The following is a 15,635-nucleotide window of genomic DNA, read 5'->3' as shown; positions in this document are numbered from 1 at the left end:
GAGAGAAATGTCAGACTTGGCCTGGGTGCTCCAGAATGCCTGATGGCGCTCCATGCATGTTGGGCCTCTGTATGTGGCCACACTGTGTAAAAGTCTCACACATGTGGTATCGCCGTACTCGGGAGTAATAGCAGAATGTGTTTTGGGGTGTAATTTGTGGTATGCATATGCTGTGCGAGAAATAAACTGATAATATGACAATTTTGTGAAAAAAAAAATCTTGATTTTGCAAAGAATTGTGGGAAAAAACGACAACTTCAAAAAACTCATCATGCCTCTTACTAAATACCTTGGAATGTCTTCTTTCCAAAAAGGGGTCATTTGGGGGGTATTTGTACTTTTCTGGCATGTTAGGGTCTCAAGAATTGAAATAGGCCGTCAGTACTTCAGGTGTGATCAATTTTCAAATATTGGCACCATAGCTTGTGGACTCTATAACTTTCACAAAGACCAAATAATATCCACCAATTTGTACTTATTTTTACCAAAGATATGTAGTAGTATACATTTTGGCCAAAATTTATGAAGAAAAAAATTACTAATCTGCTAAATTTTATAACAGAAACAAAGAAAAATAATTTTTTTTTACAGAATTTTCTGTATTTTTTCTTTTATAGCACAAAAAATAAAAAACCGAGCGGTGATTAAACACCACCAAAAGAAAGCTCCATTTGTGTGAAAAAAAAGGACAAAAATTTCATATAGGTCCAGTGTTGCATGACTGAGTAATTGTCATTCAAAATGTGAGCGCACAGAAAGCTGAAAATTGGTCTGGTTATTAAGGGTGTTTAAGTGCCCAGTGGTCAAGTGGTTAAAGAAACGGTACAACCCTTCAAGCCAAGGCCTAATATCTGCATACAGTCAGCGTGAAGGGGTTAAAGTGGTTGTAAATGCAAAAGGTTTTTAATCTTCACGCATGAAGGTAAAAAACCTGTACGCAGCAGGCACCCCCCCCATTATACTTACCAGAGATCCCTCTCCATCCAGGGATGTCCACGAGAGCCTTGCCTCTCTAGGGCTCACATTCCCGATTGGCTTTTGGCAGCAACGGGAGCTAATCAGGAGACAAAGGGTGGGGCCGAGCCATGGCTCCATGTGTGAATGGATACAACCACAGCAAGCTGCTTACTATAGGTCCACCCAACAGGAGGGTGGAGACAGAAGCACCGGCGTAGGACCCGAGAACAGCTTCTCTGTGCAAAACCATTGCACAAAGCAGGTAGGTAAAAACATGTTTGAGAGTGGTTTGGCACAGAGCAGCCCAGATCCTCATGCTCTCAGGTCCCCCGCTGCAGCTCCTGGCCCTGCCCCCCCCCCCGCCAAGTGCCCTCAGAGCAAACAGCTTACTATGGGGCACCCAAGCAGGCTCGCTAACGAGCCGCTGCTCTGTCTGGCCATTCAGATAAAGAGCATGGCTCGCCCCTGCTTTTTCCTCATAGGCTGCGATTGACAGCAGCGGGAGACATCGCCAATAGGAAGGAGGGTCCCCAGAGCCGAGAACATTGGTGGATCAAGATAAGGCAGAAGGCATGGGGGGTGCTGAACACAAGGTCTTTTTGACCCTCATGCATAAAACGCATGAAGGTAAAAAACAAAAACCTTGAGCCTTTAAAACCACTTTATTTGCCACGCTCGTTAGGTGCAGAAGACATACCTACAAAATGCTCCAAAAGTAAAGGCCGCCAGCGGTCTTAAAGAGGAAGTAAACCCTGATGGGTTTACTTCCTCTATCATTCCCTGCAAAGGTAAAGCATAGTGGACTACTATGCATTGCATAGTAGGCCATTATGTGTCACTTACCTGACACAGGACCCAGCGATGTCACCGCTGTCCCGTGTAGTCTGGCACATCCATCTTTTCGGTGGGGTCTCGCAGCTCCGCCGCTGTCATTTGGCGGAGCCGCGATGACGTCACTCCCGCGCATGCGCACGGGAGCCTACACGCGCAGCAGCGGAAATGCCGCGCTCAGTGCGCCGCTGTGTACGACGCATGCGCTGCCTGTCTTCGGGCAAATATCTTCTAAACCGTATAGGTTTAGGAGATATTTCTTGGACCTACAGGTAAGCCTTAATCTAGGCTTACCTGTAGGTCAAAGTGGTTTGTAAGGGTTTACAACCACTTTAATTCACTAAACAGCACAAGAAGCCAAATGCCAAGCATAGAGCACATTACTCACTTAGTACTTTTATCCTTGCATTGTTCACTGAATAAGGCAGCGAATCTGTACAGCTAGGTACATGGCGATCTACATTACCTTCTCATGTGATGGGCTCACCAGTTATCCCAGAATTTACTATATCAAAATAGTTAAAAAAAAAAAAAAAAAAAAATCAAACATTTGTTGAATTGTGGTGTCTTGTGTCAATATGTTGAGTCATGACGTAAGCAGCCAAGTGAAAACAATTCCTTGTTCCAGGTCATTGGCAAAATAAAAATAAAGTAGGGCTGTGAAAATTAAAGATTAATCGTTAATTTTTTTGATCAATCAAAATTCTTTTGACCGGTACTCACCACTCCGCCGACTTCCCGGGTCTTCAGGGAGTTCCGCCAAGTGCCTCCTTCTGCTAACGAAGGGAAGGGGGGGAGGAGTCCGGTGACGTTGAAGTTTCTGATTGAACGTACCGTGTATGGGGGAGGAGCTACGCATGACGCCCCCCCCCCCCCCCCCCCCCCGCTGCTGCCCTAAGGAACTAACACGATTGTCGGCTTTACATGCTGCGTTTTTATCATCTTTATGTGAGTAGTAAAAAATTTATCTTATTCTTAAGCGGTGAGCACTGATCTTTTCTTTCTACCCACGACCTGAGATTGTGAGAGAAGTTTATGGCCCGTGTTAACCCTTTTGATACCCGCATGCATGACCACCTGTTTGCACAGGGGTCCATGCCATAAGGTGAGAGTGATTTGTTAGACCGGAGGTGGAGGGATTGTCACGCTACTGTGGGGAAAAAAAACCGGAGTTAGACTTACCGGTAACTCTTTTTCTAGGAGTCTTCCAGGACAGCCTTTGAGATATAGGGCTCCTCCCTCCGGGACAGGAAACACGTCAAGCCAATTAAATAAAAGGTGTGGTCCTCCAGGCCCTCCTCAGTTTTACTCCAAGAACCGCCGGGAGGCTCTGAAAGACATAACACACTAACAATCATGTTAATACACATCCTCACCACTTAGTCCAATTTAACCAACTTTGGGTGGGAAGCCAGGCTGTCCTGGAAGACTCCTAGAAAAAGAGTTACCGGTAAGTCTAACTCCGGTTTTCTCATATCGTCTTCCAGGACAGCATTTGAGATGATAAGCAAGGAGCTCACCTTGTCAGGGCGGGACCACTGCCTGGAGGACCTTACGTCCAAAAGTCTGCTCTTTATCAGACCATAAATCCAGATGGTAATGTCTTGCGAACGTTGAGTAGCTGGACCACGTTGCTGCTTTGCAGATCTCCTCCGGAGAGGCTCCAGCCCTCTCTGCCCATGATGCGGAAACCGCCCTTGTAGAGTGTGCCTTAACTAAGGGTGCCTGCTTCCCCTCTAACTCATAGGCTTTAACTATCGCCATTCGTATCCACCTGGCGATAGACGCTTTGGACGCCTTGCAGCCCTTGCGGGCGCCCGAAAAATTAACAAAAAGTGAGTCTGACTTCCTGAAGACCTTAGTGGCTTCTAAAAAAAATCAATAGACTTCTGACGTCTAACAAACTTAAAGATCTCGCCTCATCCTTGTCTGAGGTTGAGAAAAAAGTTGGCAAAATAATATCCTGTGTCCTATGAAAAGTGGACACCACTTTAGGAAGAAAACTAGGATCAGTCTTAAGTACTACCCTGTCCTCTAAGATTAACAGAAATGGCTCTCTGACCGAGAGCGCTTGTAGATCACTGACCCTTCTAGCTGACGTGATCGCTATCAACAATACAGTCTTTAGTACAATCCACTTAAGTGAAGCCCCCTCTAATGGTTCAAATGGATCTTGGGTCAGAGCTCTAAGAACCAAGGCCAAATCCCAAGTAGGACAGGACTTCATTCTCACAGGCCTGGATCTAGATAGAGCCTTGAAGAAGTTCCTGACAAATGGATTCTGCTGAAGGGAGGACTGAAGGAAAACACTTAAGGCCGCCACCTGTACCTTTAGAGTGCTGATAGATAGGCCCAGTTCTACCCCTGCCTGTAGAAAATCTAGGACTGCCGGGACCCCGGGACTTGCAATCCCCTGTTCTCGCAACCAGGAATTAAACCTCTTTCCTACCTTGGCGTAAATTGCCCTAGTAACAGGTTTACGGCATTCTAACAAGGTCCTAATCACTCTCTCTGAGAAACCCTGTGACCTTAAGATTTGTTCCTCAGATACCAGGCCGCAAGCTTGAGCCTCTCTATCTGAGGGCACAGGATCGGCCCCTGGGAAAGTAAGTCCTCCCTGACTGGTAGAAACAGCGGAGGATGTACGGCCAATCTCTTTATGCTGGCAAACCAGGGTCTCCTTGGCCAAAAAGGAGCTACTAAAATGAGGTCCGTAGTTTCCGAACGGAACTTCTGCAGAACCTCCGCCACCATCCTTACGGGAGGAAAGGCGTAACACAGGCCAAACATCCATGGATTGGCAAGGGCGTCTATCCCCCTGGCCCGATCCTGTGGGTGAACCGAAAAAAAAAAATTGTGTCACCTTCCTGTTGCCTTCTGTTGCAAATAGGTCTATTTCTGGCCTTCCCCAGCATGACACGATCTCCTCGAACACTTCCTTGTTGAGGGCCCACTCGTCCTGACCTATCTTCTGGCGACTGAGAAAGTCGGCCAGGAAATTCTGGGTTCCCTTTAGGTGAATGGCTGATATTGAGGACAAATTCTTCTCTGCCCAGCAGAAGATTTTGTCCGCAATTACCTGCAGTGCAGGGCTTCTGGTTCCCCCTTGCTTGTTCAGGTAGGCTACTGCTGTCACATTGTCTGAGCGAACTTGCAGATCCCTGCCATGTAACCGGGACTGGAATGTTTCTATAGCTTTCCAGACTGCCAGAAGTTCCTTCTGGTTTGAGGAACGACCTGTCTCTAGGTTCGACCAGGAACCCTGGGCTAAGGTTCCCTCTAGGTGGGCACCCCAACCCAGCGCACTGGCATCGGTCGTGACCACCACCGTAGCTTGTGGGGACCAGGGAAGACCCCTGTCTAGGTTGACCTGGGCCCGCCACCACCAAAGAGACCTCCTGACTGCCGAGGATAGGGGCATAACCTGATCCAGGCTCTCCTGCCTGCCATCCCAATAACGGAGCATGAGTCTTTGTAAAGGACGCTGATGATGTCTTGCCCAGGCCACCGCTGGAAAGCATGATGTCATCAACCCTAGGACTCTCATCACCTCCCTGATCTGGGCTTCCCGACCAGATTGAAGCTGGGCTACCGCCTGCTCTAGCTTGCCGATCTTCTCCTCCGGAAGAAATACTCTCATTTCCACTGAAGAAATCCTGTATCCTAAATACAGGACCTCCTGTGAGGGGGTCAGCTGGGATTTTTCCTGGTTTATCAGCCACCCCAGTGAGCGCAGGAAAACCAAGGCCTCCTGTATGTCCCTCTGCAGCTGTTGGGCCGACTGGGCTATGAACAGTAGATCGTCCAGATATGGGATCACTGTTATAGCCTTGAGCCTTAATGGGGCCAGTGCCTCTGCCAGAACTTTTGTAAAGACTCTTGGTGAGGCTGAAAGCCCGAAGGGGAGAGCTCGAAACTGGAGGTGTAACACCCCCGTGTTCAACCTCACCGCCAACCTGAGAAATCTCTGAGATTCCGGATGAATCGGGATATGCAAATATGCATCCCTGAGATCCACTGTGGCCATGTGACAGCCCTGAAACAGGAATTTGGTTACCGAGAAGATTGACTCCATCCGGAACCGCTTGTATTTTATAAATCTGTTCAGGGGACGGAGATTCAGTATTAACCTGAACTTCCCCGAAGGTTTCTTTACCACGAATACGTGGGAGTAAACCCCCAAGCCTCGCTCCTCCTGAGGTACCTGCACCATTACTTCTTGGTCCACCAGATCCCCCAGAAGAAGAGCCAAAGCCTCTGCTTTCTCTTGGTCCCTTGGTAACCTTGTTACTTGAAAGTTCGGGAGGGGAACTGAACCAAACTCCAACCTGTAGCCGTTCCTTACAAGATCTCGAATGAACGGACTTTCGGTTGAAGCTTCCCACTGTGGGAGGAACTTCCCCAGTCTTCCTCCCACCGGGACGCAGGAGTCACTGGGTTTTAGGGGAGGGTTGAGGAGGATTGAATAAGATACCTCCTCTGCCTCTTCCCTTGTGACCCGTCCAATGCTTTTTGGGGCGAACCTCCCTTTCCTGCAGGTTTTGCTGCCTGGGGCTTCGAAAAAGGCGTTTCCCTTCAGGTCTCTTTTTCCTTTCTGGGAAAGCTTTCTTCCTATCCTGCGTGCGCTCTAACGCCTCTTGCAGGCCGGGCCCAAACAAATGGTCCCCTGAAAAGGGTAATCCACACAACTTTAGTTTTGAAGCTGTGTCTCCTGACCAGGTCTTAAGCCAAACGGCCCTTCTGGCAGCGTTCACTAGTGCTGCTGATCTAGCAGCCAGTTTGACTGATTCTGCCGAGGCATCCGCTAAAAAGCCCACCGCTTTAAACAGTAGCGGAAAGGACTTCAACAGCTGTTGCCTAGAAGTACCTGCAGAAATATGTGATTGTAACTGTGTAAGCCAACACTCCAAGTTTCTGGCCACACAGGTAGCTGCTAGGGCCGGTTTAAGCCCGATGGAAGAGGCATCCCAGGCTCTCTTGAGCAGCAGATCTCCCCTCTTATCCATAGGGTCCCTGAGTGAACCCATATCATCAAAGGCCAAATCTGTCTTCTTAGAGACCTTAGCCAAGGGAGCGTCTAATTTGGGAACCTTGTTCCAGGGATGCACCGCATCCGATTCAAAAGGGAACCTCCTTCTAAGGCTACCTGAAAAAAATGGCCTTTTTTCCGGTTGTTCCCACTCCAGCAGAATCGCCTCCACTAGCGACTTATGGACGGGGAATACCCTGTCTTTCATTACACTCGACCCTTGATACATCATGTCGTGTTTTGAAAGCTGGACCTGTTCTTCTCTGATCTCTAAGGTGTCATATATAGCCTTGAGGAGGTCACCCACATCATCCAAAGACAGCTTGTATCTGGCTGATCTAATGGCCTCTTCCTCCCCCTCAGATTCTGAAGTAGACTCTGTCCTAGAGGAGGCTAATGACCTGGATAACCTCTCCCTATCCACCTCCTCCTCCTGACTTGGTTCGGATAAGGAAGGCATACTCACGGCTCTGGGTAAAGAGACAGAAGGACCCTGCATCCTATCCATCATGTTTTTAAAAGATTGGAAGGTGGATGCAATCTCATCCTTTACGGATGTTAAAACATTGTGACAAGCTGCCACCGAGTCCTCTTTTACCAGGCTACTGACACAATCTGGGCAAAGCGGCTTCTCCCAACCGGTGCCTAACTTAGCCCCACACACGGCACATTTCCTTCTGGGTAAAGGTATCTGGGCTCTGTCCTGTTTAACCTAAAAACAAAGAAAAACAGGGTCCCATTAAAATACCACCCCTGACCACACCACTGTGCTTCTAGGGTCTGTTTAGGAAGTGCCCCCCTTCACCAGCAGGTTCTCCACCCCGGGAAGGTGCTACGGGTCAGAGTGACCCCCCACCCCCCAGTGTAAGTCCTGGTCTGCCCTCACCAAGCTTACCTGAGAGGTACTGGAGCCTGTTGAACCGGAGTCCACCTGCACAACCGCACTCTCCATGGTTCCTGTGTATCACTCAGTCTCTCTGAGCCTTCACACTGCTCCAGGCAACCCTGTAGTCACACCGCCGCGCCCAAAGGACTGGAACGGGTCCTGCGGCGCCCCCTGATGACGCGAATCCGGCGGAAGTGCGTCTCTCCCACTTCCGTACGCCAGAGCGCAAAAACTCCGCCCCGACGCCGTGCGTTCTTACGAACGTACCGCTCACAGTACCCGAACGCCGGTCGGTAGAGCGAACGTCTCCCGCCGCCTCCGACCGACAGGTACGAGCGGTTAGCGCTCCGAGGGGGAGATTGCCGCGTATCGGGGTCCCGTTCTCTCCGAACGTTTAAATGGCAGCGGGGACTGAAAGCTACCCTCTCCTCCCTTCGTTCGGACCGAGGGGTGCTAAGGGCCAGGTCCATCAAGGCGCTCTCCCCAGGTAAAACCCCTGAGAAGGAGCTCCCCTTACCAGTTCCAAGACGTGCTCCTTCCCGTCCGGCAGGAAACACAAAAACTGAGGAGGGCCTGGAGGACCACACCTTTTATTTAATTGGCTTGACGTGTTTCCTGTCCCGGAGGGAGGAGCCCTATATCTCAAAGGCTGTCCTGGAAGACGATATGAGAAAATAAAAATAAATTACTTACATCAGTGCTACAGTTTGAATTTAAAACGTTTGTGTGAACTGTGAAGTTAAGTCATGGATTGTAAAAACTAAGTAGTGTCAGGTGATTATATATAGTGTATACCACATTTACCAATGACATATGCAGAGTTGCAATGCAAGGAGATCAGCTAAAAGTAGTTGGATCTGTATGTGGGTTAAAATTAATCGAAATTAGTCGATTAAAAAAAAAAAATAATAATTTTGATTAATCGAACACAACATTTTTGATCAGTAACAGCCCTAAAATAAAGCTAAAGTATCACCATAACAGCTAGTCCCAGTTCTCTAGCAATCTTTAGTAAGTTGTGCATTTGTAAAAACTCACTTTGCCTTCCTTTGGCTGCAATTAAAAAACACACACACACACACACACACACACACACACACACACACACACACACACGAGAAACAAACCCAACAACCTCTTAGCATAACTACTGCAAAGGTGCGATGGCAAAACAAATGGCATGTATTTACCTAAAGGACAAATGGCGTGCCTCAATCACCTCATCAGCCTAAAAATGCTCCTAAAGAGTTTTCCTCTCTTGTTAAATAACTACTTGACTTTCAAACTAGGACCTGATAACCGGACGAATGAGAGTGCCTCAAGTAACCCTAGATTGTAGCACTTGGAGGAAGGAAAGAAAGAAAAGAAAATGGAATGGGACCCAGAGCCCTTAGACCAGTGATTCTCAACCAGGGTTCCTCCAGAGGTTGCTAGGGGTTCCTTCAGCATTGGGCAATGTCTGCCTCTGATAATTTCCCACTATTCCCAAGATCCCATTGATCTTTTTAGCCATCTGTAAGGAGGTAATTCTTCCCAATGACCACAAGTGTAAGGACCATTCTTCCCACTGACCATCACACTAATGTATCATGAATTGTAGATTTATCATTTTTAGCAGGGGTTCCCCGAGACCAGAAAACTATTTCAAGGGTTCCTCTGTGTTGAAAAGGTGGAGAAAGGCTGCCTTAGAGCAGCTGTCTAAGGCAACACTGGACTGGATTCACTTGGAGGCCACCCATGCGCACACCCCCCCCCCCCCCCCCACGTCAAATCAGAGCCAATTGCTGGCAAAGTTTACTTTGTGATGCCGCACCGATTCCCAAAAGTGGTTCCTACACTACTTTTGGTGACTTCGGGGGTGAAATTTCAATAGACATCTGCATGAACCCGCACAGATGTCTTTCAAATAAAAAATTTTGTAGGACAACTCAGCCGTCAAGGTATTTGGGGAAAAAAAAAAAGAAAAAAAAAAAAAAGTAAAGTCCACGATACTAAAATCCCCCCCTTAAAAATAAACAAGTTATACTTCTCTGCAAAACCACTACAACAGAGCAGGTAAGCCCAGATCCTCCTCTTCTCCGGTCCTCCCTCCTATTGAGTGCCTCACAGAAAGCAGGTTGAACCATAGCTCTGTGTCCATTAAGACAGAGCCTCGATCTGGCCCTGCGCACTCTCTTTCTGGATAGCTGACAAACAAATTATTAATGTCCTGGAAGATCCTTAAATAAAAAGTATGGTGGCTCGGAATGGGCAAAAGAACAGGAGGGAGAAAAGGATATAGCAGGATTCGATGGCCTAGGGCAGGGCTCGACAAACCCCAGGCCGCCATGGCGACCAGAAATTGCACCTTGGCACTTAGGCTGCCACCAGCCCACTCACTATAACTCCCGATGCCCCAGACATGCAATGCATCAACATTGACCGCCGTCGTCCTCCCTTTTCTGACAACAGGAGAGAGGAGATTCTGTCAGATTTGAGCTTGATGTCAGGGGTGGGCAGGACCCGGCAGCTATCAAAACACCAGCCATTGGGATCTGGGCGGGCCGCTACGTGTGGTCCCACCCCTTTTCTTAAGCAGCCCAATCATTGGCTGGTGTTTGATAGCTGCTGGGTCTCGCCCACCCCCGACATTAAGCTCAAGTCTGACACCTCCCGTTACTTGTCAGTTTCACAGTTACTGAGTGCTCAGTGTGAAACCTGCCAGTGCCACCACCAACCAGTGCCACCGGTCCGGCACATGCCAGAGCCATCCAGTCCCATCTGTTGCCAGCCTTATTCTTTCTGCTCAGCCCATAATCCTGACGTAACAGCAGGGCTCGACAAACCCCAGGCGCCAGGTCGCCAAGGCGAACAAAAATCGCGACCTGGCACCTAAGCTGCCACCAGCCGACTCACTATCGATGCCCCAGACATGCAGCAGCATTAACACTGACTGCCGTCCTCCTCCCTCCTTCACACTCTGCAGCACCGCGCTGTGTGTGAAACTGACACGCAATGGAGAGAGGAGGATCTGTCAGCCTGATGTCGGGGTGGGCGGGACCCGGCCGGGGTGGGCGCGGGACCCAGCAAGCTATCAAACACCTGAAATCTGACATATCCACCTCTGTTGCTTGTCAGTTTCACACCCCGGCAGGGTCCCGCCAGCTCCTCTGTTACATTTCAGTAACAGAGTGCTCCGTGTGAAACCTGCCAGTGCCACCTTCAATCAATACCACCTGCAACCAACCAGTGCCACCTGCCACCGCCAACCAGGGCCACCTGCCATAGCCAATAGTGTCACCTGCCAGTTCCAAACCAGTGTCACCTGCCAGTGCCATCTGGCAGTTCCACGTGCCTTCCAGTGGCAACCAGTGCCACCCTTACTCTTTCTGGTCAGCCCATACCCCTGATGTAACAGCGTTTCAATGGAGTTATTGACTGGGTGCTCCATTGTGAGTTAGGGATAGGGGGTGAAAATGAGTGGCCTTACCCCGGGAGCTGAAAAAAAAAAACTGGCTCCTAACTTTTTTAACTGGCTCCTAAATTCAAAGCAAATTTGTCAACCCCTGCGTAACAGCATTACATTGGAGTTATTGACTGGGTGCTCTGTTGTTAATTAGGCCTCTTTCAGACGAACTATCCGAGCAGGTCCACCTGTCAGTTTTTTTTTTTGTTTTTTTTTTTAGGTGGACCTGAACGGATGCTCCTTAGACCTCTATGGAGCGTCGGATGTCAGTGGTGATATGTCCGCTGACATCTGAACCACTCCGAAAAAGCGCGACGGAGGTAAAAACCTACTTTTCCATCCGTCTGCGGACCGGGGGATGAAGGCCTCTGCAGACCGTCATCATCCGATCTCCCATAGGAAAGAGCAGCGCTCTGACAGGTCTGTCCCTGCACAGTGTGCAGAGACAGACCTATCATCTTCCTGCTCAGCAGGGGATTGACAGAGATTCCCACTGAGCAAGCGGATGTCCCCGGGGCGGATCATCATGGATCCGTCCCATGTGAAAGATCCCTTAGGGTTAGGGGGTGAAAATGACTGGCCTTACCCTGGGAGCTGACAAATTTTTATATATATATATATATATATATATATATATATATATATATATATATATATATATATATATATATATACACATACACACACACACACACATATATATATATACATATACACACACCTGGCTCCTAACTGAAGAGTGCAAGATGTTCATTTAACGGGGGAACTGCAGTGCGAGTCTTCTGCTGTGATCCGAGTCCTCCAGAAATGTAACCCGTGTCACTGACTGCACTTTTACAGATAAGTGAACATCAAAGCTGTACATAACTCTGCATCCTACACACATCATTAGAGTGGATCTATATTTACAGTGCACAAGTCAAAAAAATATTTTCGGACTTCTAAACCAAACTCTTTAAAAGTATGCAATAATTGCATATTACATGCTACTCTAAACATGAGTTGCTTATAGAGTAGCATGTATAATTCTACCCCAAAGAAACTAGAAATGTAAAATATTTTATTTCCTTTAAATGTATGCTGTGTGAATGGGAGCACAACATATCGTGGGAGAGAACCTTAAAATTGAAGTAAACCCTCCTAACATTTTCAGCCAAGGAAGCTGCCATCTTGGTCTGATCGTCAACTGCCATTGTGCTTCACACGTGATCAGTTACGACACCAGCCATTGGATGGTTGGACAGTTTGGTTGAGAGAACAACCAATGTGCTGGAAATCGATGGGTTTACTTCCACTTTAAAACTGACTGCAAAAGAGGAAATACTTTTTTTTCCTTTTTTGAACAATTACAGTTCAGTGGAAGTGACCACACCACAGAATGCATCCTAAAGCCTGCTATCATGGGAGAATATACATTCATTAGAAAATAAAAAAAACTCAGTAAACTAAACCACTGTCCTACATCACATACATTGAAAAAAAAAAAAGTGCAATTAAAAAATATTTCATAAAATCATCTCCAAAATAGCTAGCACTGTATTTAATGTTACTGCTAGATCTTTAAAAAGGAAATAAAACAAAGACCACATTATCTACAATGTGAAAACATTTCATGTGATCAGAGTGAAGAGGATTGGATTGTAGGTGACTCTGCAGCAGGTAGAGCCCCAGGGATGATTATGATGATGATGTGGCTGTATCCTCCTCACTATTAGCTCAGTCATCCAAAAACCAACATTGTCCCAGATGGCTGTGGCACACGTCTGGTGACATCCGGGAGGAGAGGAGGGCTGTGAGAATGATCCCACTAACTATTCCAATCATCTGCATCCGACATGTAATAACGGCATTCCATGGATTACAGGCTCACCACGCCTTACAGCCGGCTGCCACGTCAGATCCACACACACAGTCCAGAGCCTATCACTTAGTGTAGCACTGATTCATTGACTTCCAGCTCAAAGTGATGAGCGTGCACAACACTGCCTGCACACCACTGGCCATTCATATCACTGAGTAAAGGCATTTCTTTATATAGAGATCACACACACACACACACACACACACTACTTCCACCCAAGCAGCACATCATAATATAAAAAAATAAAAAAAGCCACACACTATTAACACTTGTATTTAGCTCTGCAATCAGAATGTTCAGGAACACATAATGGCAGAAAAGGTCCATCAAATCTGACACTATTTGATTTCTTTGTCTACCTAAAAATAGAGCCATGTTTGTCCCAAGCATCTTTCAGTTCACTTAACGGACTCCCCTGCTGATAGCTACAGCCAGAAATGCTGTGCATTCATATATTGTATATGTGAGCATCTAGACATCTACTGCATGCTTACTACTAGAGGAGTGCGAGGGTTGGGGGTCACTTGCAAGTGCAGAGGAGATAAAAAAAAAAAAAAAGTTTCTCTACCACAATTGGGTATGCAAAGTGAACACAGCTTCACCTCACTCACTTTGCTATGTGATCAGCCCCTACCTCTTATCTAATACATCACTGATAACCAAAGAGTAAGGGTCGCCATACATGTTGCAATCTGACTACAATGTAATATGAGCACCTGACAATCAATTAGGCCCTTGCACTGGATAGCTGTTGGTAAATCAACAGGGAGATCTGACACACAATGAGTACAGTAAGCTTTAAGCTGCCCATACACTATGCAATCTGATAGTACAATCTCCTTTAGGGAAGACCCACCAAAAGAACCCATTTCATTTCTATCAGATCAAGCAGGCCCTTGCAAAGTTAATGGTAAAGCTGGCCATACAGAATTCAATTTTTTGATTAAAAAAAATAAATATAAATAAAGTTCTTCCAACCCCCACATTCCAGGTGGATGGAGGAATCCTCACCACGGTGCTACTGTATTCTGACAGTCAGCAGACAGACTACACTGATCAGCAATCATATGCTGATTGCACACAAACCTTCCCAATCAAAAGAAGTTGGGGACTAGGTCGCTCCCTCCAAATGTGTATGGCCTTAGTCTAAAGAAGATTGTACAGATTGTGGAGTGTATATACACCAACCACAAAATGCAAACACCTGTGCGATCTAAATGGAATGGGTTGTTCGGGTCGGTCCTCAAATTACAGACCCCATTCACACCTGAACTCATCAATGCCCATCAAACACCTGAGCATCGCACAGCTTAAAGCTCATCACTTGAGAAGTATGTGGGCTTCATTGGGGCAATCTTGTGTATTCTTTGACATGAACAGCATGAAAAAGAACTGAAGATTCTTTTTTTCCCCCCCATGCAATTGCTTGCCTCTCCTCTGCCTAGTAACTGGATTTCTATTGGCTAAAGTAAAACTACTCAAGCTAAAAAATATAATAACTAAAAATGTCCTGCAGAAAGATGCTCAGGTATGGATACTAAAGGAGGAGATTGTACAATCACACTGGATAGTGTATGGGCAGATCTATAGACTGTACAGAGCAGGGATCTGACTGGCCGTGGAGAACTACAAGTCCCAGCACACTGGCAAAGTCTGTCAGACACGATCAATGGAGGTGTGTGGAGGGGTCCCCATGGAGAATAGAAGGAATGGGGTATCCTGCGTCCTGGAATACTTCCCATTGCAGGTAAGTGATCAGAGGTGGAAGTGGTCCTGTAGGTAGGTCTGAGGGTACAGGAAAGTTTGGCCCCATGAGGGCATTGCCCGGCGTTTCCTCCAATGGCACCACTTACCGGCACAGGATCGGCTCTTCCAGATCTTCAGCAGCAGAATGATGATGGCTGCCAGATGGGACAAGTCCCCGGTGAGTCGGAACACGTTCATGGTGTGCGGAGAGGCGGGTGAGCAGGGGGAGAAGACAGGGCACAGGTGACCCGGGGCCGCGGAGACTGCCTCTGACGCTGCAGCCGCTCACTTCAATCCGTTAAAATGGCGAGAGCCGAGCTACGTGGCCCGGGGACGTGGCCTAACTGCAGCGTGCGCAATGCACGCCGGGAGACAGCGCTTAGGCACAATGACGCGCCGCAATCCGGCCTCGAACCACGCCTCCTCCGTCCCACGGCTTGCCAAGGTGGTAGCCACGCCCCTTAAAGCCAGAGTGGGTCCTAGAATGTTCTGCAGCACTTTTTTTGTTTAGACCCCGTCACTTCATCGCTGGAGCTTCCCGCCAGGGACAGTCCCAGGATACATCGTTTTCTTACATTGTATAAACATCTCCTATTAATGAAAGAACGAGAATAAAGCAAAAGTGATAGTAGGGCTTTGTTTTTTTAAATAACCTGTCATACTTACCTAGGGTTGCCACCTTTTCTTCAAGTCAAACCCTAACACTTCTGTGGTGCACAGCAATATATATATATATATATATATATATTTTGTATAAACTATACATATATTTTGTTAATAAATAAAATTTCTAATCATATGAACTTAAAGTGGTGTTCCACAGAAAAAAAAAAAATTAGAATTTTTTTTTAAACTCGCCTCTAAATGGCTGTTGCTAGGG

General features: G+C 47.3%; 1 protein-coding gene across 1 annotated transcript in view; it reads right to left on the bottom strand.

Annotated features, from left to right (window-relative positions):
- The window catches only part of KDELR2 (KDEL endoplasmic reticulum protein retention receptor 2), a 36,273-nt gene extending 21,164 nt beyond the window's left edge, over nt 1–15,109 (bottom strand). The window contains exon 1 of the mRNA XM_077449012.1: nt 14,863–15,109. Coding sequence (XP_077305138.1) covers nt 14,863–14,953 — 91 coding nt within the window. The 5' untranslated portion in view covers nt 14,954–15,109. The remainder of the gene's footprint in view (nt 1–14,862) is intronic.
- Nucleotides 15,110–15,635: the final 526 nt, after the last annotated feature.

Source organism: Lithobates pipiens, unplaced genomic scaffold (assembly GCF_037356315.1).
Source record: "Lithobates pipiens isolate NorthernLeopardFrog02 unplaced genomic scaffold, aLitPip1_a1.2 Scaffold_22, whole genome shotgun sequence".
Classification (NCBI taxonomy): Eukaryota; Metazoa; Chordata; class Amphibia; order Anura; family Ranidae; genus Lithobates; species Lithobates pipiens.
Note: the sequence above shows the minus strand (reverse complement) of the source record. Positions and strands in the feature narration are given on the sequence as shown.